The sequence below is a fragment of the Taudactylus pleione genome, unplaced genomic scaffold (assembly GCF_031769625.1).
Source record: "Taudactylus pleione unplaced genomic scaffold, aTauple2 ptg000462l, whole genome shotgun sequence".
Taxonomy (NCBI): Eukaryota; Metazoa; Chordata; class Amphibia; order Anura; family Myobatrachidae; genus Taudactylus; species Taudactylus pleione.
In genome coordinates, this window is record NW_028284864.1 from 1,309,130 (window position 1) to 1,336,726 (window position 27,597).

The 27,597-nt window shown below is 46.9% G+C and overlaps 1 protein-coding gene across 1 annotated transcript; it reads left to right on the forward strand.

The window, feature by feature from the left end:
* On the forward strand, positions 1–27,386 carry LOC148504671 (transmembrane protein 178B). Its single transcript, XM_088448622.1, has 4 exons — positions 1–585; positions 14,900–15,013; positions 18,912–19,049; positions 25,900–27,386. Exons 1-4 carry the CDS (start codon positions 132–134, stop codon positions 26,142–26,144), a joined length of 951 nt encoding a protein of 316 aa, XP_088304748.1. The 5' UTR covers positions 1–131; the 3' UTR covers positions 26,145–27,386.
* Positions 27,387–27,597: the final 211 nt, after the last annotated feature.

Sequence of the window (27,597 nt, forward strand, 5' to 3'; positions counted from 1 at the left end):
ATCAGCTGTCAGTCTCCTCCCTCCCTCCCGGCCTCTCTCATTTCTCCCCATCCAGAGAGAGCAGCGGATCTGCGGCTGATGCTGAGAGCGGCGCCCGGGGTGTGACCCCCACCCTCCCCGGTGCTCCCGCTATGAGGCTGCTGGCCGGTGCCGGTCTGTGCCTCGCCCTGGCCGCCCTCGCCCTCCTGGCCGTGGCTCTGTGCACCGATCACTGGTACGAGACGGACGCGCGGAGGCACCGGGACCGCTGCAGGAAACCGGGGGGCAAACGGAACGACCCCGGCTACATGTACACCCCCGGACAGAACCTGCCCCTCCGAGGTGGGCAGCTGCGGAGCAGGGCCGCCCGCGGTGGGGAGCCGCCGCTGCTGCCCAGGGGGGTCCGCTTCATTTCCAGAGTGGGGGACCCGCCGGTGAGCCGCGGAGAGGAGCGACCCACGGCGGCCCGGGATACCCCCGCCCCACGCCCTTACCTGGCCGTGGATTCCCAGTGCAGCCGCCGCTTCAACTCCACGGTCTCCGGGCTGTGGAGGAAATGCCACCGGGAGGGTTTCGACAAGGACACGGAGGAGCTGATTTTAAAAGGTAATGTTTGGGGGGGGGGAGGGGGTCCTGCACCGTATCCTGGGCATAGATTGGGGGGGCATCATGTGATAATATTGGAGTACCTATGACCTGCCCCCTGGCCTAGCAATATTGGGGTACCTATGACCTGCACCCTCAATTGATAACATTGGGATACCCCCTGCTCATGGTCAAACAATCTTGGGTATTAATGACCTGCCCCCTCATCCTGGTCTGACAATATTGGTGTACCTATTGCCTGCCCCTCTGGCCTGGAAAGATTGGGCTACTTTTCACCTGACCTGGCAATATTAGGGTGCCTATTCCCAGCCCACTGTTCAGACAATGTTGAGAAACCTATTACATGCACCCTTTGACTTAGCAATATTGGGGTGCCTATTCCTTGCCCCATGGTCTGGCATCATTGGGGTAGCTATTCCCTGGTCAGACACTATTGGGGTACTGTACCTGTTACCGGCTTGTCTGGCAATATTGGGGTACCTGTTCCCTGCCCCTGGTCAGACAATATTAGGGTACTGTACCTACTACCTGCCCACCTGGCAATATTGGGGTACCTATTCCATGCCCCATGGTCTGGCAATATTGGGGTAACTGTTCCCTGCCCCTGGTCAGACAATATTAGGGTACTGTACCTACTACCTGCCCACCTGGCAATATTGGGGTCCCTATTCCATGCCCTTGACCAGACAATATTGGGGTACTGTACGTATTACCTGCGGTCTGACAATATTGGGGTACTTATTCCCTGCCCTGTGGTCTGGCAATATTGGGGTACTTATTCCTTGCCCTGCGGTCTGGCAATATTGGGGTACTTATTCCCTGACCTGTGGTCTGGCAATATTGGGGTACTTATTCCCTGACCTGCGGTCTGGCAATATTGGGGTACTTATTCCCTGCCCTGTGGTCTGGCAATATTGGGGTACTTATTCCCTGCCCTGTGGTCTGGCAATATTGGGTTGTGGGTTCCGGTATCAGTGTGTCTGGGATAACCCAGCATTAGGATTCGGGCACCTGTGTGGCAATGGTCGGGCTGTCCGTGATACAATGTATCTCACTGGGTTATTTTGCCATAATGGGACACATGTAGTGTGTATGGATCATCCTAAGGCTGTCTGTTTTACTGTGCATTGTACAGGGCTGGGGATGTCAAGTGTAATCTGGTGGTATAGATAGCTCATGGCTAATAAAGCCTATGGAGGAGGGAGGGGGTGTATAATAATAATAATGGGCAGGAGATAAATATGTGTGAATGGCAATCATAATATTGGGGTATATAAAGGTGGGTTATTGTGTAACGGTAATGGAGGGGAGGAGCTATCACTGGGGCTTGTAAAGTGTGGTCTAATGTGTGCAGGGCTAGTAATGAGGAACTGATGGGCATGGAAGATGGATGGCAGGCCTCGTGTATTAGGGTCTAACATGGCAAATGTAAAGGGGTCTCTTGAGGAATCCTCTCATTGTTGACAAATTAATAATAATGTCTGCATTGTACATCATATACATTTTATAGAAAATAGTGTATATGTAGATTTTATATATATATGTGTGTATATTATTTTTTTTATTATTAGTTACATCTATACCACCAGCATATTCAGTTGCGCTTTACTATAATATGTGTGTGTGTACCCACAGGGGTGGGCAGTAAGCAAACCTCCAGCTTTTGTGGAACTACACATCCCAGCATGCCCTGTCAGTTTTATTATCAGGGCATGCTAAAATTGTAGCAAGGCCTGCTGAGATGTGTAGTTCCACAACAGTCAGAGAACCTCTTATTGCCCACCCCTGAGTGTAAATGGGTAGGTAGATTTATAATAATATAGGTCATGCTCATACTACAAGTGAATACACTATTTTTATTTCCGACCTGACAACTGTTATATTCCAGCACCTCCGACTCCCTAATCCACCCCCAGCCTTATCATCCACTTAGATTTGTATGGAAGGCAACCGGAAACCAGCACCACACGTTATCCCTGTGACACATTCAGAGGGTGACATACATTTCTCAACCACTTTAATGAGCTGTTATTTTGGGAGAAGGAGACACACTGAGAATGATACAGATCGGGACCAGGGAGAGGGAACATGCACCATTTTTTTTCACACTACAGTAAATACAACTATCATTAAGAGGTAATGGTTAGATAATGAGGTAATCACTGAGTACTCTAAAATTACACAGTAGCTGCTGATATTTTTGTCACCGCACCATGTGAGATCAGAGACGGTAAACAGTGAGAAGATGCCCGCTACAGGAATGTAGGTGATCGATCCTTACTCTTATTATGCGGGGTACAAATCACTGTTACTATACAGCTTCTATTTTAACTTTAAAGCACTGTACAAAACTGCTTAGAGGGATCAGGATAACCCCATAGCAAGCAGACTGCAGAGGTTAGAGTCTCCCTGCAAAATGTCCTTTTTATATCCCTATTTAATCAATTTCAACTTTATATCATTCCATCTCTTCCAACGCAGCCTTTTGTCTGGAACTGTGTGTTGTTTTGACAGTACAAATGAATTCTTCATTAATGTAGCCATGGTTGACACTCACAGGGTGAACTGCAGCATATTGCTGTGGGGAGGGTACTGCCTCCGGCATTAGGCTGTACTGCTGTCCACCGCTGTCCATGGTTCCTGAATGGCTGCAAGCACTCTCAGCGTGAACACAAAATTCCACAGAGGCCTGGAAGTGGCTTATGTATGCGGCTGACAATACACGAACACTGCCTTCAAGAGCACGTGCAATTTTCCAGATCACTGCATATTAACCTCCGGGAGCCCTGCACCCTATTTATAAGCGTGGATGCTCCTTACCTCACGTTAGCAAGACCATTTCTGCACAATGTAGAGGAAATGACGCTAGTCTGCGCTAACAAATCCTCTTCCTTACTGAGGAGAAACCTGCACAGGTAAACACATTGGTTTGTGCATTAAAATAGTGACTGGGGATTTGGCAGACATCAGGTAAAAAATAATAAGAGCAAATTATGTTGATATTAGGGAGGATATTTCAGCGAATGGAAGCTAAGCTCATTGCGCACAAGATTTACTGACTTAAGCAAGCTGAAAAGGTGAGCAGTCGCCCAGCAGATTAGATGAAGCTGCTATGGAAGACTGCCATTATTAAGGAAAGCTGTGGATAAGTTGCCCCAAACAGCCAATCAGCTTCTAGCTATCATTTATCTAGCACAGTGTATACAATGAAAGTTATAATCTGATTGGTTGCTATGGGCATCTTCATTTATCTCTCTCAAAGGCTGGACACATCTCCTTCTTAATTTTAAAGTACAGATTAGTCCATAGGCTCCCAAATTCTGTTCTCAAGGCACCCTAACAGTCCATGCTTTAAGGATATCGATATTTAACCACAGGTGACTTAATTAGTACCTCATTCAATTTGATTTAACCACCTGTGCTCAACCATGGATATCTCTCAAACTTGGCCTTTTAAGCTGGGTACACATGTAAAGATTTTTTGTCCAACCATCCAACTAGTTGATTGGTTGGCATGAAAATCTGGTAAGGTATGGGAGTAACTGATGATCAGCAATTTGCTCCTAAATGCCAGAAAACAGATGAAAATGGCAAGAGACAAGTTTGTTAAATATTTGATCTAAACAATTTGTTCAAACAACAGTTTTTGTCCATTTTCCGGCGTGTTGGAGCAAATTGCTTTCATACCTTACCAGATTTTCATTCCAACCAATCAACTAGTTGGATGATTGGACAGAAAATCTTTACATGTGTACCCAGCTTTAGGGTGCCTTGAGGCCCACATTTGGGAACCTTTTTGTGTAGTCTTAAACAAATAATATTGTTTTACAGTGGAACATCTTTCTTACTCCAGACCTTTCTTCCTGTGGCGCTTAACACGGATACCACCATAGGCATATCTATAAAGGGTGCAGTGTGTGCGGTGCACACGGGCCCCTGGGTCCATGGGGGGCCCACACCACATACCCTGCACCCATATAGTTTTATACCCACCTATCCGTAGTTTCCAGAGTGCTGAGCAGCAAACATCACTGGAAAAATGGCGGCGGCTGTTTTCCCGGTGACACACTCATGCACAGTACTGATGTCCCTGGGAATAAGGGGCGGGCGCCATTTTCCCGGAGACCTGTGCATGTGCAATAGAACTTGGCACCAATCCAGAATCTACTGCGCCGCCAGAGAGGAGGGGGCCCGCACACAGGCCCTCTCCTCTCTTAAAACGCCCCTGGATACCGCCTACGTTATAGCCACAAAGCAATCTATGAATAGATATATTGTTTTTAAAATGGTCGTCGTCCCACTTTATTGTTTAGGTTCGAAGAAGGTTGGATATTGGGGATGGTTTATTAGACATTAGTTCAAGAGTAATTGTCACTGAATAGAAAACTGGTTTCATTATTTGCAGTTACCTATTATTAAGAGACGTACTGAAAAAGATGCTTTCTGGAGTAAGCCATCTGCTGGGCTGAAAACTGTGTCATGTGACTGCAGATCTCCGTATAAATAGGGGATACCAGTAACCTAGCCTGTTCTAAAATGAATATTCCATGAACAGATTTGTTTATACACAGGTATACCTGTTATACAGCTGGATTTACCTGAGATAAGTGTTCTATTTAGTAAAGCTGGGTACACACTAAACTGTGTGTGTGTGTGTACACAGCGATCCAACTGAAGACCCTCCCCCCCCAGCGGGCGGCCGGCCGGTACACATTGGACGATCTGGTGCCCGATATGTTGGCCCCTGCCGCATCCCACTGTATGGGGTCTTCAGTCACATTGTCAGGTTGAGCTGCATGTAGGGCTGACCTGACGATGCGACTGATGGCCCCGCGGGAGCGCCCAACGGCCGACCTAGTGGATACACGAATTTGACGATATGTCGGCCCGATCCGTCGGATCAGGGGAAATATCATATAATGAGTACCCAGCTTAAGTACCAACATGATGAGCTGTGTATATTTAATATTTGAAATACCATTAAATGTTATATACAAAGTAAATGCACCCTTGTTATATATGAGAATATTTGAATTCCCCTTGTTCCTTTTCTTGTATAATTCACATAGGAAAAACCATAAATGTATTTATTTATTACCAGTTATCTATATAGCGCACACATATTCTGCAGCACTTTACAGAGAATATTTGGCCATTCACATCTGTCCCTGCCCCAGCGGAGCTTACAATCTATATTCCCTACCACATACACACTAAGGTCTATTTTGTTGGGAGCCAATTAACTTACCAGTATATTTCCACTCTTACTTCCATATTTGCCTACTCTCAGGAAATGTACACGCTCGTCCCACCCAGATATTGGAGTGGGCTACTCCTGGCTGGATGTGCCTTGTGGCCTTGATGCAGGCAGAGAATCTGGTTAGCCAGTCTGATTGTGTTTCAAACATCATTGAGGTGGCCAGGCAGCATCCTCTGCCCGATTCTCTAGCCATGTGGTGCATGGCCTCAGTAGCACACAGATTTGTGGATGCCACTGATTATTCACCAATCAGATAGCCAGAGTGGGCAGGGCTCTACTACATTAGCACCCCTAGCGAAGTGGCACATTAAATAAATTCTCTATGCATCCTGGCATGTGAAAAGCATACAGTAACTTAACAGAGTTCAACTATTTTAGTGTTGGTAACTGTTTGCACCCCAATGGAAAACATATTATGATATATCAGTGGCCAGAACCTGTTGGCACTTTTTCTTATAATACAGAATGACACCGCATTCATCCTTCCACAAATGACTGTAATTTATTGGCTAAAATATCTGTTTTACTAAAATGTTTCAAGGAATTTCACTTTAACCTTGATTTCATTGCACAGAAGAGCTGCGGTCGATATGTTTTACAATGAATGGAAATACCGCTATTACTTATGCAATCAAGGTTTGATTCCATTTTGCTATGTGTTTTGAATATTAGAGGTCAGTTTAAATGAAGTATATTGAGGGCAGAGATTATCACTAACACACCTGGCCTGATGCGATCCTGGGCATTCTCAGCTCTCTGAATTCTGTGCTGTTCAGCTGCTGTTATCCACTCTCTGTTTAATAATGCTTTGTTAAACCAGATATTTTAGTTAATTGTTTTAGAAGGAGATTCATCATTGTGTTCACTGAAGCAATCAAATATATACCCGCGTAGATTTCCTACCAATGAACAGAGCCTTTAATCCCACATAATCCTCTAACGGCTGTCCCTTTACTCAGGTTGTGGGATAAAGATAATTTGTAGGGATACCAAATTGTTCTCTGTTTTATCCATACATCTCATTCTTCTTTATTTATTAACAGTTTCTTATATAGCGCAGCATATTCCATTGCGCTTTACAATTGGAAACATTGATAGAACAAAACAGGGTAATAACTGACAGACATAGAGGTAAGAGGGCCCTGCTTGCAAGCTTACAATCTATTCTTAATGACCCTTTAGCAGAGACAGACTTATAATTAAGGGGGTGACTTGCCTGGTCCAGCGGCTGCAGCGGTGTCTTCCGGATACGGCACCATCCCTGCAGAATGCTGCCATCTCATACGGTCAGTGTTCACATAAACATCAACATCAGCTGTGTCGACGTTGTGCATGCCGACACTACAGCGCCTTGCAAATGTATTCACCCCCCTTTGTATTTTTCATGTGTTGTTGCCTCACAACCTGGAATTAAAATGGATTGTTTGAAGGTGTGCATCATTTCATTCACAGAACATGCCTACAAGTGTGAAGTTGTGTTTTGTTTTTTTATTTTTTATACTGTGAATCAAACAACATTTAGGACAACATAACAGAAAACTTCAGCGTGCATAACTGTTCACCCCCCTAAAGTCAGTACTTTGTTGAGCCACCTTTTGCGGCAATTACAGCTGCAAGTTGCTTTGGATAAGTCTATGAGCTTGCCACATCTTGCCCCTGGGATTTTTGCCCATTCCTCAAGGCAAAACTGCTCCAGCTCCTTCATGTTGGATGGTTTCCGCTTGTGAACAGCAATCTTCAAGTCTGACCACAGATTCTCAATTGGATTGAGATCTGGGCTTTGACTTGGCTATTCCAACACATTTAAATGTTTCCCCTTAAATCATTGGAGTGTTGCTTTAGCAGTATGCTTCGGGTCATTGTCCTGCTGGAAGGTGAACCTCCGTCCTAGTCTCAAATCACAGGCAGACAAACAGGTTTTGCTCAAGAATATCCCTGTATTTAGCGCCATCCATCTTTCCCTCGACTCAAATCAGTTTCCCAGTCCCTGCTGCTGAAAAACATCCCCACAGCATGATGCTGCCACCACCATGGTTTCACTGTGGGGATGGTGTTCTTGGGGTGATGGGATGTGTTGGGTTTGCGCCAGACATAGCATTTCCCTTGGTGGCCGAAAATTAAAATTTTAGTCTCATCTGACCAGAGCACCTTCCTCCATACATCTGGGGAGTCGCCCACATGCCTTTTGGCAAACTAAAATCATGTCTTCTTATTTTTATCACTAAGTAATGGCTTTTTTCTGGCCACTCTTCCATAAAGCCCAGCTCTATGGAGTGTACGGCTTATTGTGGTCACATGCACAGATATACCAGTCTCTGCTGTGGAACTCTGCAGCTCCCTCAGGGTTACCTTTTGGTCTCTGTGTTGCCTCTCTGATTAATGCCCTCCTTGCCTGGTCTGTGAGTTTTGATGGGCGGCCCTCTCTAGGCAGGTTTGTTGTGGTACAATGTTCTTTCCATTTGATGATGGATTTGATGATGCTCCGGGGGATCATCAAAGATTTGGATATTTTTTTATAACCCAACCCAGAATTGTACTTCTCAACAACTGTGTCCCTGACTTGTTTGGAGAGCTCATTGGTCTTCATGGTGTGATGCCTCTTGCTTAGTGGTGATGCAGCCTCTGGGGCCTTTCACAAAAGGTGTGTTTATACTGACAGATCATGTGACACTTAGATTTCACACAGGTGGACTTCATTTCACTAATTATGTGACTTCTGAAGGTAATTGGTTGCACCAGAAATTTTGAGGGGCTTCATAGCAAAGGAGGTGATATACACATGCCAATTTTCAGAGTTTTATTTATAAAGATTGTTTTTTAAATATATTTTTCTCATTTCACTTCACCAAATGAGACTATTTTGTGCAGATCCATCACATAATATTCAGATTAAAAAAATAAATAAATTACAGGTTGTAATATAACAAAAAAGGTAAAAAGCCAAAGGGGGTGAATACTTTTGAAAGGCACTGTATGTCTGCATCTCATAATTAAGCGCATACAGCCATGGCCAAAAGTTTTGAGAATGACACAAGTATTGGTTATCACAAAGTTTGCTGCTTCAGTGTTTAGACCTTTTTGTCAGATGTTACTATGGTATAATGAAGTACAATTACAAGCATTTCATAAGTGTCAAAGGCTTTTATTGACAAATACATTAAGTTTATGCAAAGAGTCAATATTTGCAGTGTTGACCCTTCTCTTTCAAGACCTCTGCAATTCGCTCTGGCAGCTGTCACTCAACTTCTGGGCCACATACTGACTGATGGCCGGGGAACAAAACATCGAAATTTTGGGTCCATAGCCAGGAAACTCCCCGGACCTTAATCCCATTGAGAACTTGTGGTCAATCCTCAAGAGGTGGGTGGGCAAACCAAAACCCACAAATCCTGATAAACTCCAAGCATGGATTAGGCAAGAATGGGCGGCCATCAGTCAGTATGTGGCCCAGAAGTTGAGTGACAGCATGCCAGGGCGAATTGCAAAGGTCTTGAAAGAGAAGGGTCAACACTGAAAATATTGATTATATGCATAAACTTAATGTAATTGTCAGTAAAAGCCTTTGACACATATGAAATGCTTGTAATATTACTTCAGTAAACCATAGTAACATCTGACATAAAGGTCTAAGAACACTGAACCAGCAAACTTTGAAAACCAATACATCTCAAAACTTGTCATTCTCAAAACTTTTGGCCATGGCTGTACACTAATGTCTGCTAGAAGACAAAGGACAGATGTCTCACTGTTTAGGTTTGAAAAATGTATTCTTAAATCAGCCTCATTTTTTAAAGCCCTTCTCCTTTGATCTATAATCCAGCCTCTCTCTCTGACTGCACCACTCACTTTAACACTTTATTTTTTTTTTACTGATATCTCCATGCATTTGGCCTTATGGCATGATGATACAGATGGCCTTTGTGTAGATGCAGTCTTGTTATAGAGCTGATCATGCTAAATAGAGGACAGAATACACTGGGGAACAGTTCAGAGCATTGATCCTCACACCTGTTCCAAAAGCTCTTGCCAGCAGTGTCACACAGGAGCACAGGTGGATATATTCAGTTAGAGATCCTTCATCGATTTCTGTGAAAAGAGGTTTAGCCTGGATCCCCTTCACAACCTGTTTGTCCAGTGTGTTTTCAATTATCTAATAATAAGTATGTTATTGATAATAAATACATGAATAAGAGGGAGCTTGCAAAAAAAAAACTAGTCGTCTCCACCTATGTAGTATTAATATTTAGTATTTTTCATAAAGTCCTGGTGTATTATACGGCACTGTACTTTGGCGGAATCATAACACAAACAAACAACCTATAGGGACATATTTACCAAACCAATTTGTATGGGAAATTAAGCATAAATGATCCAGGCGTATTATTTTTACCAAGTATAAGCTGGTTCAAGGCCACATTGATGTTGAGAAGCAAAGCAAGCGCACAAATAGGGGGCCGGTACACTGCGAAAGTGCGTGCAACTCTGCACACTGGCGACAGTGACATGCAGTGAGGTCAATGGCTGGGGAGGCGCACATGGAGACGGATCTGACTGCAGGGAGCCTGTCTCACCCCCTACTGACTGTACTCTCCCCTCACTACATTAAGCTTGTGTCCATTGATTCTCCTACCTGTATCCATGTGTTTATACTCTTGCTGCTGCTAAGTTCCAATCTCTAAACACTCCAGGGCACTTCCTGGTCACATGACACATCCAAGGTGTCCAGCAGTGCTCAAGGCACGTCCCCCCATAATACAAGGCATGCCTCTATTGGCTCTCTTTCTGTGTAGCTTACTGCCCGTCATGTGACCCTGTCCCCAGCTCTGCAAGCAGTGTCTGACTATACAGAAGCGAGGCAGAGCTGTTGCTGCCTCATCTCTCGTCTCCTTGCAGTCCCAGGGAGCTCCACAAGCTGGCGAGTGTTAACTATAAAAAATTATCACAATAAGCAAAGATGATGTTTATAAGTTATAAATATCTTTGTATTATTCTAATCATTTTTATATCAAATCTCTGCTTCCCTGTCTACCCTGACTGCATGTCCCTGCTGGCAAATATACGCATTTATTCCGGGCAAGCAAGGCTGTAGCAGCTACGGATGATTTGCATTCAACTGTGGATCAGTCATGATGGTTTTTCATAAAGACCGAGCTTAAATGACAATGTGAACCTTTTTGGGGTGCCTGACCGGTAAGCAATTCTCCCAACAACTGGCAATGCTAAACTGGGGCAAAATAGGTCGTTCCCTGGTCTGCACAATCCTCACACAAATCTGTCCACTTTTGTGCAAACTCCGCCCGTTTTGAGGTCAACTAAATGAGATGGTCTTGCCCACATTCGGGACAGTAGGGAGGTGTCTATAAGGGGCCCATTTATTAAGGATCGCATTTTGCAATGCGATCAGGGCATGCAGTATCGCCCATGATCGCATTGCAAAATGCGATCATACCGGCCGAATGTATGACCCGGCACATGCACGGAGACGGGCTCCGAAAAGAGCCCGTCCCTGCGATGTGGCCGGAGCGCATTCCGGGCTGCTGCGCATGCGCAGTCCCGCGGACTGCACTTGAGCGGTGCCCATTGCCGGCGGAGGGATCTTCCAGATCCCTCCGCCGGCTCAAATGCGGTAAGTGCCCATAGGACACAGCGGCTAACGCTAAGTGCAGATGGCGTTAGCTGCTGGGGTCAATATCGGGAATGCGAAGCATTCCCGATATTGATACATTTGGCAGCATCGCATCCCCCATAGAAACCTATGGGGGAGGTGGCTGCCGGCGGCAATGGAGGGATCGCAGCAGGTATCGGAGATACCTGCTGCGGTCCCTCATTCATACATTCGGGGGATACTAAGTATTTGAGGTAAACCCCCGAAAACAGGTGTTTTCGGGGAATTTACCTCAAATGATCTTTGATAAATGGGCCCAAACCCTTGTATTAAATTGTTGAGGCAGTAATTGTGCCGCCTGTTTTCCTATGGGGACAGACACAATAACCTGACTATCACATGCTGTTGTGAAAATATGATAACACTGTTGCAGTTTAAATCACAGTATAATGTATTAGCTGATTACATGTGTTATATTATTGTGATTCCTTTGTTTCTTTATGACAATGTTTGTTGATCATGTTAGAAAACGTGACGCCTGCGGCCTTTAGAAAACGGCAGGCCGGCATATTTAAAGTGTGTTTGTCGCCTACATAAAATGTATGGCGCCGTTTTCTGTGAACCATTATTTCAGCCCGTTAATGGACCAGTTCTTTGCTCTTTCATGAAGTTCTCTGTGTAGATGACAGGTTTACTTATTTCTAATGTTCATAGATGAAGATGTTGGATGTTTAACTGCAAAATTACTGTATTAAAGTTTAATAGGGTTTAGCTCTAGATCGACATAACTTAAATATAAAACCTTGTGAGTACACTGGAGTAATAGTTGCCTCTGCTAGCCAAATATATTATTGTGTGTGTGTGTGTATGTGTGTGTGTGTATATAATTTCCTCTGCTGAGTAGAATACTGTATCTGCATTCTTGTATTTAAGAAGAATTACCAGAGTTTTGGAGTATAATAACCTGGTAACCCTAAATGGGAAGCCGATGGACGCAATCCCGACTGCCGGATTCACAACTGTCTAATCCCGGCAAGGTGCTAATGACAGGCGTTGAAATCCCGACGCCTGTCATTAGACCTACGCCGGGAGGCCGACAACCGGCTTACCGATCACAGGTAAGCCAGGTGCCGGGCACGGACAGCCGCGGGTGGAGAAGGGTTAGGTTAGGGGCTCCTGGGGGGGAATTAGGGTTTGGCACCCCCCCCCGTGAGGGTTAGGGCTACGTTAGGAGAAGGGAGGGTTAGGCACCCCCAGAGGGAGATTACGGTTAGGCACCCCCGGGAGACATAGGGATAGGCTACGGGGAAGGGGGGGGGTTAGGGTTAGGTACTTGGGGGAGAGGTTAGGCACCCCTAAGGGAGGGTTAGGGGGTAGAATAGGGTTAGTTAATACTTACATTTTTACGTTCGGGATCTTCACCCTGCCGGGCATCCGCTGTCGATTCCCACTAAACACATTTCTCAAAGGTGATGGTACTGTGCATTATATATGGTGCAGGTTCCCTTTAAATAAGATTGCCTGAACTTTGGCTAATGACCCATGGGTGCATCTCCAGACTAATGCATTTTTTTCTGCGGTCTGATTAAATATTTAAATGACTGTTGTAGGATGAAGTCAGCAAGTTACATTGTTGAAACTTAGGGTCAGTATTTCCTTTTAGCTTGGTCATTTATGTAAGATGGTACCACGGCTTCCAGAAATCTCAGTAAGAAGTGATATTGGGAAGGCAGGCACTCGCACATTAGGCAGGTAGATGCTGGCAGTACTCCAGCCAGGACCAAGCTTCATCTCCCATGGTGTCGCAATGTTTCTGGCTCAGGATCAGAATACTTATGAATGGTTCAGTTCAGCCGTTCAGCAGATATATCTGGAACACATGCTGCATGGCAGTTATCAGGTGTATATCTGCACAGAAGCAGCATCGCATGTAATTACAATGCAGCATGGCATGACTTATGTATAGTGCTCTGATATGCAGCATTTAAGCAACATACATACTGCTGCAAGCCTGCAATGTGCTTCGTGTACATGCATCTTAGTATGTAGCGTGTGTAATCCATATGTTTCTAGAGTAACAAGTCTGGCTGATCTAGTTAAACCTAAGCGTGTAAATTGAGTGTCAATGTGTAAGTCCCAGAAGTAGCAGGTCCTAAGTCTGGATGTATGATGGAATAATTATTGCCGGCAGCGAGGCTCAGTATAAAGTGTGACATACGTATCATTTGTGAGATGGGATGGACATTAACGAAAGCTTTAAAGATGGAAAAATAAGTATGTGCGCAGTGTAGCCATATAGAGAAGAGATAAAGAAGCAGCATCACAAGATTATTGTTGTTGTTATTGTTTATTATTATTATTATTATTATTATTATTATTATTATTATGGAGGATATAGTAATAGCCCTTCCAGTTGGACTGTTTGTATTGCTTAGAGGTTCACAGTCCGACCTCTTGTGTCTCCATCTGAATGACAATTACTGATCCTGTTGAGACGGTGAACATTGGAAGTACATTGTATTGTACATCAAAAAACAAAATGAAATAATGAAAGCCTTTCACATTGCACACACTGCTTTATCACACAATGTATGCTAGTGTTCACTCTAGGTCCGGCTAGGGGGCGTAGCCAATGAAAAGGGGGCGTCTATGACGCGTCCCCTTTTCGTTACTCTTGGGGACGTGCCCGGCACTTACGGACATGCCGGGCAGCCCCCAAGCGCTTCGGTCACTGTGAATAGATGCCGGGCGCATGCGCCTGACATCCATTCACTGGCGGTGACCACTGCACCGCCGTTTTTCCCACCTGGGGGACACTGCGACCCCCAGGAAGAGACAGAACCCACAGGCTTTCAGCGGGGCCCCGCACTGGAGGGCAGGGTGCTTTCTGCCCGTCAGAAATAGGGCAGGGCGCGACCCCCGCTGAAACAGCCTAGCAGGAACGCTAGTATACTGTACATTAAGGGGCCCATTTATTAATGATTGCATTTGCAATGTGATCTGGGCATGATCTTACTGTCCACGGTCACATTGCAAGACGCGATCATAGCGCTGGGATGCATTACCCGGCACCCGCAGGGACAGCGATGTGCCCGGAGTGCTGCCGGGCCTACTGCACATGCCGGCTAATTATGCAAAGTACAGGCTAACGCATTCCGGAAGCTGGCAAATCTGGCAGCATCGCGTCCCCTATAGAAACCTATGGCGGCTCCGGCTGCTGTCAGAAATGGCGGGATCGCAGCAGGTATTGGAGATATCCCCATACATTGGGGTGATACTAAATATTTGTGGTTACCCGCCCCGAAAACTGGTGTTTTTCGTGGAATAAGCTGCAAATATTTAATGATGACTTAAAACACCACCACTGCAGGGAGATTAGTAAATCAAGGTAATTACTATATCTTAGATGTTTGTCCTTTTCTGTTTCTGACGTGTCTCTTCCATTTCAGGAATCGTTAAACGCTGTACTACAATTCGATATCACTACACATCCTCCTCGCTGCCACCAAACCTGCCAATCAATGTCACCAAGACCATCCGCCAGGATGAGTGGCACGCTCTGCGTAAGTTCCATACACTGCCGCGTCCTGTCTGCACTCCCATCTCTGAGCACTGTTTGTAAACTAAGCTCCTGCCTAGGGAAGCATGGCGTAACAAACGGATGGCCTTATGCCACTTATGTTAGTCTCCTTTTCTGGTGGTGGTTGTTGTTGTTAAAAACAGAGAAAGAAGGAAGTAATATGGAATATGACTAAGCCTTGGAAAGAGATAATGTACCAACCAGTCAGTTCCTAGCTGTCATTTTTCAAGCAGTCTGTAAAGTGACAGGAGCAGCATGATTGGTACTTTATCTCTCTCCAAGGCTTGGTACATAGACTGCTTAGTCTTGTGCACGAATGCTTGTAGTTTGACGGATAAAATCCCAGAACCAATATCTATTTTATAACAACATTTCATCTGGATAATGGGAGCATTACAGAGCCACTGAATGGGACATAGACCTATCAGGGAAGAAGCTGCAATCGGGTATGACATTAAAGTCATGAGATCATTTCCTGACCAAGGCACTATGGGGTCTATGTACTAAGCCTTGGAGATGGAGATAAAGTAAAAACCAATCAGCTGCTAACAGTAATTTTTCAGGCTGCATACTTAGGAGCTGATTGGTTGATTCTTTTTTTCTTTTTCCTTTTTCTTTTTCCTTTTTCTTTCTTTCTTTCTTTTTCCTTTTTCTTTCTTTCTTTCTTTTTCCTTTTTCTTTCTTTCTTTCTTTTTCCTTTTTCTTTCTTTCTTTCTTTCTTTCTTTTTCCTTTTTCTTTCTTTCTTTCTTTTTCCTTTTTCTTTCTTTCTTTCTTTTTCCTTTTTCTTTCTTTCTTTCTTTTTCCTTTTTCTTTCTTTTTCTTTCTTTCTTTCTTTCTTTCTTTCTTTCTTTTTCCTTTTTCTTTCTTTTTTCCTTTTTTCTTTCTTTCTTTTTCCTTTTTTCTTTCTTTCTTTTCTCCCTACGTTTATGCACAGCCATAATTTTGGACCTAGCTCCACCAAATTTGGCATGGTGGTGTAGTTTGACCAGGATTAGGTTTTTTGCCAACGTTTGAACCTTGTTATGGCTACACACTGTTACACAATCCCTAAAAAATTGGGACACTGTTAAATTATACAGGTTCCAGAGCTGGCTACAGTGGAAATTGGCAGTCTGCCAAAAATCTGAGAGAAAGCTATTAAAGTATCCTTTTAACTTCTTAGCAAACTTGATGACTCATGCAAGTTCATATTAAATCCAGAGCCTCTGTTTGCATGCAAGGGCGTAAATAAAACATTCATGTTATGTCACACTGACCCCATTCATATTATGCCACACAGTAGTACACCTTATACACATTATGCTACACAGTAGTAGTGCCCCTTATACATAATGCCACACAGTACTGCCCATTACACATTATACCACATAGTAATGCCTTATACAGATTATGCCACACAGTAGTAGTGCCCCATATAACACATTATTCCACACAATAGCAGTGCGCCTTAAATATGAGGCCCCAGCAACTAACCTCTCCGTGTCCCTCCAGCAGCCTCTCTCCTCCCCCTGTGTGCCATCAGCAGCCAGCAGGTGTGGATTTGGGGCTGGGCCACCAGCTAATTACAGCTGGTGCAGCGGCAGACATGAACAGACAGCGGCAGCGCCATATTCAAATTTGGCGCGGGTCGCAAGCCAATCGGAGCTTGCAGACCTGCAGTCAATCGGGAGTCACCCGTGCTGATTGCCTTCCGGTCCGCAAGCTCTGATTGTCTCTCGACCGGCGGCGCTGTCTCTCCATGACTGTCAATCAGTGTGCCAGCTCTAATCAGCCGGTGAGCTGGCACGAAAACAATATCATGGACACCTGGGCTCCCCTAAGCGGCCCTGATTAGACCGGCCCACCGTGTGTGTGTGACTGGGTGCAGGAGGAGTGACTGACAACAGAGGCAGCTCGGGCACCACAATAGCCGCACTCCTTCCACCCACGGTTGTTACACCATAGTTTGTATGCATGTTAACAAACAGTGGGGTCCTTTTCAGGGTCAATGGAATGGAGTTATAGGCAAGGACAATGTAAACAAATATAGGCTGGAGGTGTACTTCAGGGTCCAGTCTTCAATCCAGGCAATGCCAGGTATCCCAGCTAGTAAATAATAATCGCCAGAAGTAGAGAAATCCCAAATTGAAGGAGTCCCATGTGCAAAGAAGAAATATTAGACTTAACTCTATAACCATTTGTAAGTAGTATTAGTGTAAGCGAGAACCCAGGCCAATGATTATCCAGCATCATGGCTTAATATAATGACCAGACTCCACTCCTACCACACAGAAACAAACGTTCCATTTTAGGAGGACTGACTCTGAGACAAGGAAATATATGTGATTTTTTTTTTTTGTTGTTGAACACTTGAAAGAAGTTCAGGGGTAGTGGTGAAAAACAAAAGGTAAATACAATACTAAAAGCAACAGATCTTTGCGGTTACATAAAGCACCTTCTTGTGAAAGTTGGCCTTCTGGGCATATAAGAGGACTCATTTTTAAAGGCCAGGAAAGCAATCACGTGTTCAAAAGCTAAAGAGAAAATAGCCCAGACGGAAGAAAATCAAACCTAGGGGGAGATTTATCAAATCTTGGAGAGAGATAAAGTACCACCCAATCAGCTTCTACAGTAACTGTCATTTTACAGACTGTGCTAGAAAAATGACAGAAGCTGATTGGTTGCTATGAGCAACTTCACTTTATCTGTATCCAAGATTTGATGAATCTCCCCCCTAATATTCTGTCTGTCTCTCTATCTAGACTAAAGGGCATTAGTAAGAACTAAAGCTGGGTACACACTTGGACGACGGAACGGCCATCCGTCCGATCCGCCGTCCTATCTGACAATTGGTAAGTGCATACACACTTGCCAATCGTCGGCCCGATGTGTCGTGTCTGACGTCACAATTGGGCGGGCATATACATGTGCCCGCTCAGTTGAGCTGTCAGTCACCAGCGGCCTCTGCAGCAATTGTACGGGCAGACACTTATGTGTGCAGATATATTGGGCAGAGGCTGTGCTGCACAGCTGACGCGATATGTCTATGAATGACATCGTTCACAGACATATTGTCTGTACACACTGGCCGATGCACACACAATATATCGGCTGTTCAATTGAACAGCCGATATATCGGCCAGTGTGTACCCAGCATAAAGGCACAGGGGGGGATGTACTAAGCTTTGGAAAGTGATAAACTACCAGCCAATCGGCTCCTAACTGTCATGTTACAGGCTGTGTTTGAAAAATTTAAAGTTAGGAGCTGATTGATTATCACTTTCCAGACTTTAGTACATCTGCCGGACTGTGAGAGATCTTGCTGAAGGAGACAAAGGTCACATTTTACAATATAAAGTGCTTTGGATAACCATGCCGGTAACGCCATTAACCAAATTATTCAGCCAGTTACCAGGAGTTGTACCTGGAGACGGTCAGGAAAAGAGCATGTGAAGCCCCGCTGGTTTATTATAAGCCATAATGGGTAAAAATAATGAAACACAACTGAAATAATAAAATTGTAGAATAACTGAAACCCAGCAATGACCAAGATCTACAGGGGGGTGATCAAACCAATCTGATTCATTTATTAGCCACCATTAGACAAGCCGGATCATTATCACCTTAGTACAGAGGTTCCCAAACTCTGCCATTACAGGCCACGTCTTCCAGATATCCATGCTAAGGTGACTTAATTACTTGCTCAGTCCATTTGATTTAACCACCTGGACTCGAGAATGGATGTCCTTAAACCTGTACTGTAATGGTGGAATTTGGGAACCTCTGCATTAGTAGCTGAAGCCTCCGTAGCAATGTATGAGGATTATTTAATTCCTCAGATCGAAGCCTGTACTTGTACACCGAATGATACTTTAGTAACAATTCTCTTTCCCTCCCGCAGATCTGCGCCGAATGACTGCTGGCTTCATAGGAATGGCAATCTCTATCATTCTCTTTGGATGGCTGATAGGCGTTCTGGGCTGCTGTAAGCGACATGACCTCATGCAATATGTGGCCGGGCTGCTATTTCTCATGGGAGGTGAGGACTCTTCACTAGACTCCAGGTTGGCCAGTATAAGCTAATTATCAGCTATTGACTTGTCTCTTAACAAAGAGATCGTAGATTGATGACCGGCTTCTCCAGTTGAGGACAATGGGGGGATGGAACGGGAGGGGTCTGTGATTATACTCAGCTGCAACTAAAGCCTTTGTAGGACCACCCTCAAAAACGTCCTTATTATACTACTTATAATCTCATTATCGTCTTAAGAGATGCGTTATTTTTATCTGGAAGTTAACGGATAAAAACTTGTCTTGTTATATTTACAAATGTAGCTTTTATTTGGTTGTCGCCCCATGCGAATTAGCCGCCCCATGCAATTTAGTGTGCTACTGTACACCAATCCCTTTGCCATTAAAAATAATACTAACCCTAAATACTCAGTACAACTTATGTAATATTATTTTCTACTTCAGGGTCCATAGGGTATCCACAGGATACCTTGGGGTATAGGTGTGATGTCAGTCGCAGGGCACCAAAGAGTTAAGCTTTCAGCCTCCCAGGATGCACTAGGTCCCCCTCCTATACCCCGCCCCCGAGCCAAGGCACCTCAGTTTAGTTTGGTGCCCGGCCGGAGTCGGGTGCACCTGTTGGAGTGGGGGCTAGAAGAGCCCCTGAAGCTTTTTCTTCATGCAGCTGTGGCTGCACATCTGGATGAACAGCATGGACAGTCAGTCCTGACGTCCATGCTGTCTTCCCTACACCCCGCCGGTACCAGAACGCCGGTACTGAGTCGGGGATGCTGGTGGGCATCTGGGGTCACAGCTAGCGGTGACCCCAGATGTTCCGGACCATGGCCGGATTCAAGGGGGACAGAGGTAAGCAGCGGGGTCCCGCGGTGGGTCCGCTGATCACATGGTCCTAAGTCCCCAGGCAGGGGGCTCCCTGGGGACTGGCTGCAGTGTGGAGCCAGGCGACCAACCTGCGCTTCCACTACCCCCTGGGACAGCGGACCGCAGCAGAGCGGTAGCGCTGCGGCGTCCCAGGGGTTAAATGCATGCCAGGGGAGCGCGCCTTCCCTGTCTCACAGCCGGCGCCTCCCCCGCTGCACACAGCCCTCTCTGCACTGTGCTGACTGGCCCTGTGTCAGCGCTCCTCCCCCAGGCCAGCCTTCTCTCTGCTCCTCGGCGGCCATCTTTTCAGAAGCATGGTGAACGCTGCTGGAAGCCTGCATTGGAAGCATCGTGGTCTGGGTCCCCCCGCATACCTCTCCTCCGCTGTGGTCAGGTCTGTGTATGCAGCGCTGTGTCCTACCAGGCCCTGTGTCTGTGTAGTTGAGTGATCAGCGCTGTTAGTGCAGGAATTGATTTTCTTTGCATTGTATGTGACTGTGCTAGCGCTGCTGCCTGTAACTTTTCTTCTCAAGACTGTCAGCTTTATTACTGTCCCTGTTCTTTCTGCTAAGCCCTTGCGGTGCGGTGCTGCAGGGTGGTCTCTCGCCTATTTAATATATAATTGGTGAGAGGGGTCACATACGTGGTGCCATCATGTCTGAAAGTGATTTTCCCCTCCGGCTACAGTGTACCACGTGTAAAGTACCGTTAGCGGAGGGGGAGGGTAGCGCGGAGGGCCTTTGCCGGCAGTGTTTGTCCATGGCACGGCCTCTTACAGTTACAGCACCGGTACAGGAGCCGCCCTGGGCTTGTTTCGCTCAGGCGCTAACAGCTTTAGTGGGCCAGTTAGCTCCGCAGCCCGCGTTTACTCCGATGGGTTTGTCCCAGCAGTCTGTGGTGTCGTCACCCATGCAGGGTTTCCCACGACAATTGGTGGTACCCCACAGTCTCCCTATTTCCCCGCTCCCGGTTTCTCGGGAGCCAGCGTGGGTTAACTCCCTGACGAGTTCTGTACAGCACTTGTCGGATGTGTTGCAAGGGGAGTCTGTGATGCGGCCTCATAAACGGCCGGTGGCGTCTCTGTCCGCTCCTTATGAGGATGACGAAGGGACGTCTGATGATGGGGAGATTCTGGATCCTTACGATCAGGAACCTCTCCATACTAAGGACGCTGATGCTAAGTCCAAAGTATATATTCCTGGACTTATTCGGGCGGTCCGCACAGCCTTGGTGATTGAGGACGAAGTTCCCCCAGCGGCTAAGTCTAAGTATGCCTTTTTCAAAGACGTGAAGGGCGATGCCACAGTCTTTCCTCTTTCGGGTCAGTTGGTGGACCATTTAGAGGAGGCGTGGAAACAGCCTGGCAAAAGATACCAGCCGCAGAGACGCCTGGCGGTGGCTTATCCGTTCGCGGATAATTATTTTGCTAAGTGGGAATCCCCTCCACAGGTGGATTCTCACGTAACCCGTCTTGTCCGTAGTGCCACATTGCCGATGCCATCCATGTCCTCCCTTAAGGATGCTGCGGACCGCAAGGTGGAAATCTGCCTGATGTCCGCTTATTCCCTTGCGGGGGGGGGGGGCAGCACGGCCGGCTATGGCCATCTGCTGGGTTGCCAGAGCGATGGAGCGCTGGGCGGATTCATTAGAGGCTTCTTTTGATTCCGACTGTCCAGCCGAACAGGCGGAGTTGATTTGCAATCTCCGTGATTCGGCCACCTACATCAACGAGGCGGCTCTAGACATTAGTACTCTGGTGTCTAGAATTTCTTCAGCAGCGGTAGCTGCTCGTCGCACCTTGTGCCTGCGATCCTGGAAGGCGGACGCAGATTCCAAGAAGGGTCTGGAAGCGTTGCCGTTTACCGGAGAAGTTCTCTTCGGTCCGGATCTGGATAAGATTGTGGCCACGCTGGCGGCAGCCAAATCGGCTTGTCTCCCGTCGGCCGCTGCTCCTTCTGGTTCTGGACCATCGTCCTTTCGGTCATCTAGGGCCCAGGGCAGGCCCAAACCACTGTCGTTTCCTCGTCAGGCTGGCCCTAGGAAATCGGTCAAGCCCCGGAAGCAGGCATGGAGTACCAGACGTCCGGCCCCCAAGCCAGATGACAAGCCTGACGGTCCGGGCCTCCCTTTGGGGGATCCCAGGGTGGGAGGCCGCCTGCTGCAGTTTGCCCAGAGTTGGTCGGTCACTACGACAGACACTTGGGTTCTGGAGGTGGTCTCCCACGGGTACGCCCTCTCCTTCCGGCACAGACCCCCGGCTGGATTCTTCACCACGGATCTACCATCAGACCGGAACAAGGCTACGGAGCTGCGGAAGGTATTACACACTATGCTCCAGGCTGGAGTTATAGTGCCTGTTCCATTCTCCCAGAGGGGCCAGGGTTTCTATTCAAATCTTTTTTTGGTACAGAAACCCAATGGGTCGTATCGTCCGATTCTCAACCTCAAAGCACTCAACAAGTCTTTGCGGGTACCGAAGTTTCGGATGGAGACCCTACGGTCCATCATTCTGGCGCTGGAACCTGGGGACTACATGGTGTCTTTGGACATACAGGACTCTTACCTGCATGTCCCTATTCTTTTGCGCCATCAACAGTTCCTCAGGTCTGCAATCCGCAGCGACCACTTCCAGTTTCGGGTGTTACCTTTTGGCCTGGCGACAGCACCACGTGTTTTCACCAAGGTAATGGCGGTCATGGCGGCTTCTCTGCGGCTGCAGGGAGTCCGCATGTTGCCGTACTTGGACGACCTGTTATTGGTGGCGGGATCTCCAGAGCTCCTGTTACGCCGCTTGGACCGGACCATTGCCCTGCTGCAACGGCACGGCTGGCTAATCAACTGGCAGAAGTCCACTCTAATCCCGTCTCGGAGGATTCTGCATCTTGGAGCCTTATTGGACTCGGGACAGCAAAAGATCTTCATGACGGAGGAAAAGATCTCTGCTTTACAGTCAAGGGTGCGCAGTTGTCTGCACAGCCGCCGGGTGTCTCTACACTCGGCGATGAGGTTACTGGGCTCCATGGTGTCGGTGTTCGACATGGTGGAATATGCCCAGTTTCACTCCAGACCTCTGCAGCACCTGATCCTGTCAAAGTGGAACGGGCTGCCTCAGTCTCTGAAGTCCCAGATGATTGTGTTCACCCCGGAGGTTCGCCTGTCCCTTGCTTGGTGGTTACAGACGACCCACCTCAGCGAGGGACGTCCGTTCTGGGTTCCAAATTGGGTCCTGTTGACAACGGACGCCAGTCTTCGGGGCTGGGGAGCAGTTTCGGGTCCACATCTGTTCCAGGGCAGGTGGACGCCGACAGAAGCGGAGCTTCCAATCAATATCTTGGAACTCCGTGCGGTCTTCAATGCTCTCCAGCAGGCACATCGGTTTCTCCAGGGTCACCCGGTACAGGTCCAGTAGGACAACGCTACCACCGTGGCCTACATAAACAGGCAAGGAGGAACCCGAAGCCGGGCGGCTCTCGTAGAGGTGTCTTGGATCCTGGTTTGGGCGGAGCGCAATCTTCCGGCCATATCAGCGGTCTTCATTCCGGGAGTGCTCAATTGGGAGGCGGACTTTCTAAGTCGCCAGGACGTTCATCCGGGGGAATGGTCCCTGCACCCGGACGTTTTTCAACTACTGGTGGACAGATGGGGTCTTCCAGAGATCGACCTCATGGCGTCCCGGCACAACAACAAGTTGCCGGTGTACGGGTCTCGCACAAGAGACGAAGGGGCGTCTCTGGTGGATGCTCTGTCCGTCCGGTGGACGTTCCGGTTCGCATACCTGTTCCCTCCGGTCTCCCTTCTTCCACGGGTAATCCGGAAATTCAAACAGGAAGGAGGGACGCTCCTGTTGATAGCTCCCGCGTGGCCCAGACGGCACTGGTTCTCAGACCTTCAGGGTCTGTCCGTGGACAGTCCTCTGCGGTTGCCGCTACGACCGGACCTCCTGTCTCAGGGTCCTTGTCGTCACCCGGACCTGACTCGGCTGTCTTTGACGGCGTGGCTGTTGAGACGGCCATGCTGAGGTCCCGGGGGTTTTCCAGCTCTGTGGTGCGTACCATGTTGCGAGCTCGGAAACCGTCTTCCGCGAGGATATACCATCGCGTGTGGCATACGTTCTTCCAGTGGTGTCGACCGAGAGGTTATGCACCGCGGGAGTTTCGTCTGTCTCGGATTCTCGCCTTCCTGCAAGCGGGACTAGATCATGGGCTTCACCTTGCTTCTTTGAAGGTACAGGTTTCGGCCCTGTCTGTCTGGTTTCACCGTAGGATTGCTACAATCCCGGATGTGCGCACCTTTATGCAAGGTGTTGTCCGCATTCAGCCGCCCTTTGTTCCACCTGGGGCTCTCCAAGGACCGCCGTTTGAACCACTGGGATCAGTGGATCTTAAATGGCTAACAGCTAAGACTGTTTTTCTTCTGGCTATTGCTTCGGCCAGACGTGTTTCTGAGTTAGGGGCTCTTGCTTGTAGACCCCCTTTCTTGGTTTTTCATGGGAACAGGGCAGTACTCCGCACTCGGCCCGAGTTTCTTCCCAAAGTTGTTTCCCAGTTTCATGTTAACGAGGAAATCGTTGTTCTGGCCTTTAACTCACCGGGTCTTTCCGTGGGTGAGGCCTCTTTGGATGTTGTGCGGGCCTTAAGGACTTATGTTGACCGCACTTCTTCGTTTAGGAAGTCGGACGCTTTGTTTGTCCTCTATGGCTTCCGTAAAAAGGGTTGGCCTGCTTCAAAGCAAACTTTGGCAGCCTGGATCCGTATGGCTATTTCTGAAGCTTATCTTCATGAAGGCCTACCGGTTCCTCCTTCTCTGAAGGCTCATTCCACTAGCTCTGTGGGTCCTTCGTGGGCAGCTCGACGTGGTGCCTCTGCAGTCCAGATCTGCAAGGCTGCTACGTGGTCCTCTGTCCATACCTTCGTGAGGTATTACAGGTTTGACACCTTCACCTCTCAGGATGCTTCCTTCGGGCGGCGGATTCTCCTTTCTGCACAGGAGCGTCCCCACCCTTAAAGGATACTGCTTTGGGACATCCCCAAGGTATCCTGTGGATACCCTATGGACCCTGAAGTAGAAAATATGAGATATGGTAAGAACTTACCCTTGTTATCTCTATTTCTACGAAGTCCATAGGGTTCCACAGGACTCCCGCCCTGTCGCACCTGTGCTGCAGATGGGCTTTGCTCTGGTCACCGGTTTTTCCGTCTCCCTCTGGTGAGAATGTGATTCTTGTGTGTGTCCAGATCTTTTTTCTCTCTCTTCCTTCTCCTCCTCCGGCCTATGGCTTGGTAACTAACTGAGGTGCCTTGGCTCGGGGGCGGGGTATAGGAGGGGGACCTAGTGCATCCTGGGAGGCTGAAAGCTTAACTCTTTGGTGCCCTGCGACTGACGTCACACCTATACCCCAAGGTATCCTGTGGAACCCTATGGACTTCGTAGAAATAGAGATAACAAGGGTAAGTTCTTACCATATCTCATATTATTATTAGCTACTGATATAGTGCCAGCATATTCTATTGCGCTTTGTAATACGTTATTAGCAAATTAAGATGCAAAATTCAGGAAAGTACGTAATATGGGCAGGGGCATTTTAAGAGAGGAGAGGGCTAGTGTGCAGACTCCGCGCGGGCCCTCTCCTCTCTTGCAGTGCAGTAGCTTCTGGCTTGGTGCCAGAAGCTACTGCACATGCCCGGGTCTCCGGTAAAATGGCGCCCATGCCTTATTCCCTGGGACAGCTCTACTGCACATGCGCAAGTCACAGGGAAAATGGCCGACGCCATTTTCCCTGTGATTCTTGCTGCTCTGCAGCGCCGGTCTGGCCGTACATCACCGATAATTGAGTCCGCCCAATAGACTGGAGCAAAAAAAGTCCTATTATCTGCAGCAACCCCAATTTGCCCATTTATAAATCTGTCCCTATATGGTAATAGGTGCTATAGGGGCATTCTACATATAACCGACTTATTATCATATATTAACTATTTTTTTTTCTTTTCTCTTTTCAGGAACCTGCTGCATTATCTCGCTCTGCACCTGCGTTGCTGGCATAAATTTTGAGCTCTCTCGGTACCCACGCTCCGTATATGGTTTACCTGAAGACATCAGCCACGGGTATGGCTGGTCAATGTTCTGTGCCTGGGGGGGGCTGGGACTCACCCTCCTCTCTGGATTCCTGTGCACCTTGGCGCCGTCTCTCAGTGCTTCCCAATCCGCCGTTCACAAACCGCGGCAGGAGAACGGAGCAGTGTGACCTATGGACGGGAGCAGATGTGACCAGGCCTAGAAAGGACTCACCACCAGGCTGAGGCACCCGTATCCTGCTAAGGAAGTTGTCCTGTTCAACTTGTGTGTTTTGGTCTGACCATGTGGTTGCTTGTGAAAATTACAGAGGTGTGAACTTCATGTTAACAAAGGGAATTGTGGGACAGTGTGATAGGGGACATGTTACACGGCCACAAGGGAAGAATTGGACTCTCACTACTGGAACGCAATGCAGAAGAAGTTCAACTTTTAGGTGCTGGGGTGGAAAATGTCTAAAGGGAAACAACAAACTACATCTAGAGGCTCCATGCAGCGGATCTACAGGATTCCAATCCCAACCTTCTAGAGAAGATACTTTGCTCCTTGTACAGAGACATTGATGGGTACGGAGCAGCTAATGGCCAATGCCTAAGAGTTTCAGTGTTTGGGGAATTTTGTATTCACATATATATATAAATAGCTAATGACAGGTAACTGATTTTTACATGTTTTAATACAAGTCCACAGAAACCGCCTTACATAATTAATTCCCAATTTCAAAAATTCTATTTGCAATTCCGCCCTGAGTTTAGTGCCTTGGCACAGAGCAGGGACTAGGGTTCCCAGGAAACATACAGACCTCCTGCCGTGCCTTCTAGTAGGTCACATGAACCTACAATGTACTGAGGCTCCACCAGAGGTGCTTCAGAGGGAAATCAAGAAGTCATTGCCGTGACAAGCCGCCCAACTGACTACTACGATCGAAGGCTCTAGCAGTGGAAACATGACTGAAATCCCATGCGGTTTGGGGGTTTGTGAGGTACAGGTGGGAGGAGGGAATTTTGTGGTCCTAGATCACCTTGTTTAGGTGATATAATGTACACGTGGTTCCATCACAACTTATAAAAAGCACATAATAAACAGGTTTATTGTCCGTTATTTCTTATAACTACATGCCGAGTTTGTCTACGGCCTGTCGTCCCCACACGAATGCAGTCAAATAACATTTGTGATAACCTTTTTTTCCGATCCCAATAGTTACATTAACAGGCGCTATCTTTCTTTGTAAATGAATAAATACCTGCTGAATTTGTCTCTTCCTATTCAGTTGCATACAACGGCAATTCGCCAACAATTATTTTAAATTATTTAAAAAAATATATAAAAAATCTGAAAACTATTCAGTATTTTGTAATAAAGTAATTTCGTGCCTTTTTAAATACTGTATTTAAAATAAACACTCCTAATTCTCCTCTTTATTCTCATTCTTATATTCCTAAATTCTTGGGATTAATCTTTTTTGAAGTAATTTGAAGGGTAAAATAAAACATATTAGGTTCTTGCTCCGCTATATAAATGTTTATGCATAGCCTGTGCGGGGTCTATATATAGCCAATGAGAGCAGTTTGCTTTAAGCAGCTCTGATTGGCTGCTAGTGGACAGGCCCTTCTTATTCATTTTGT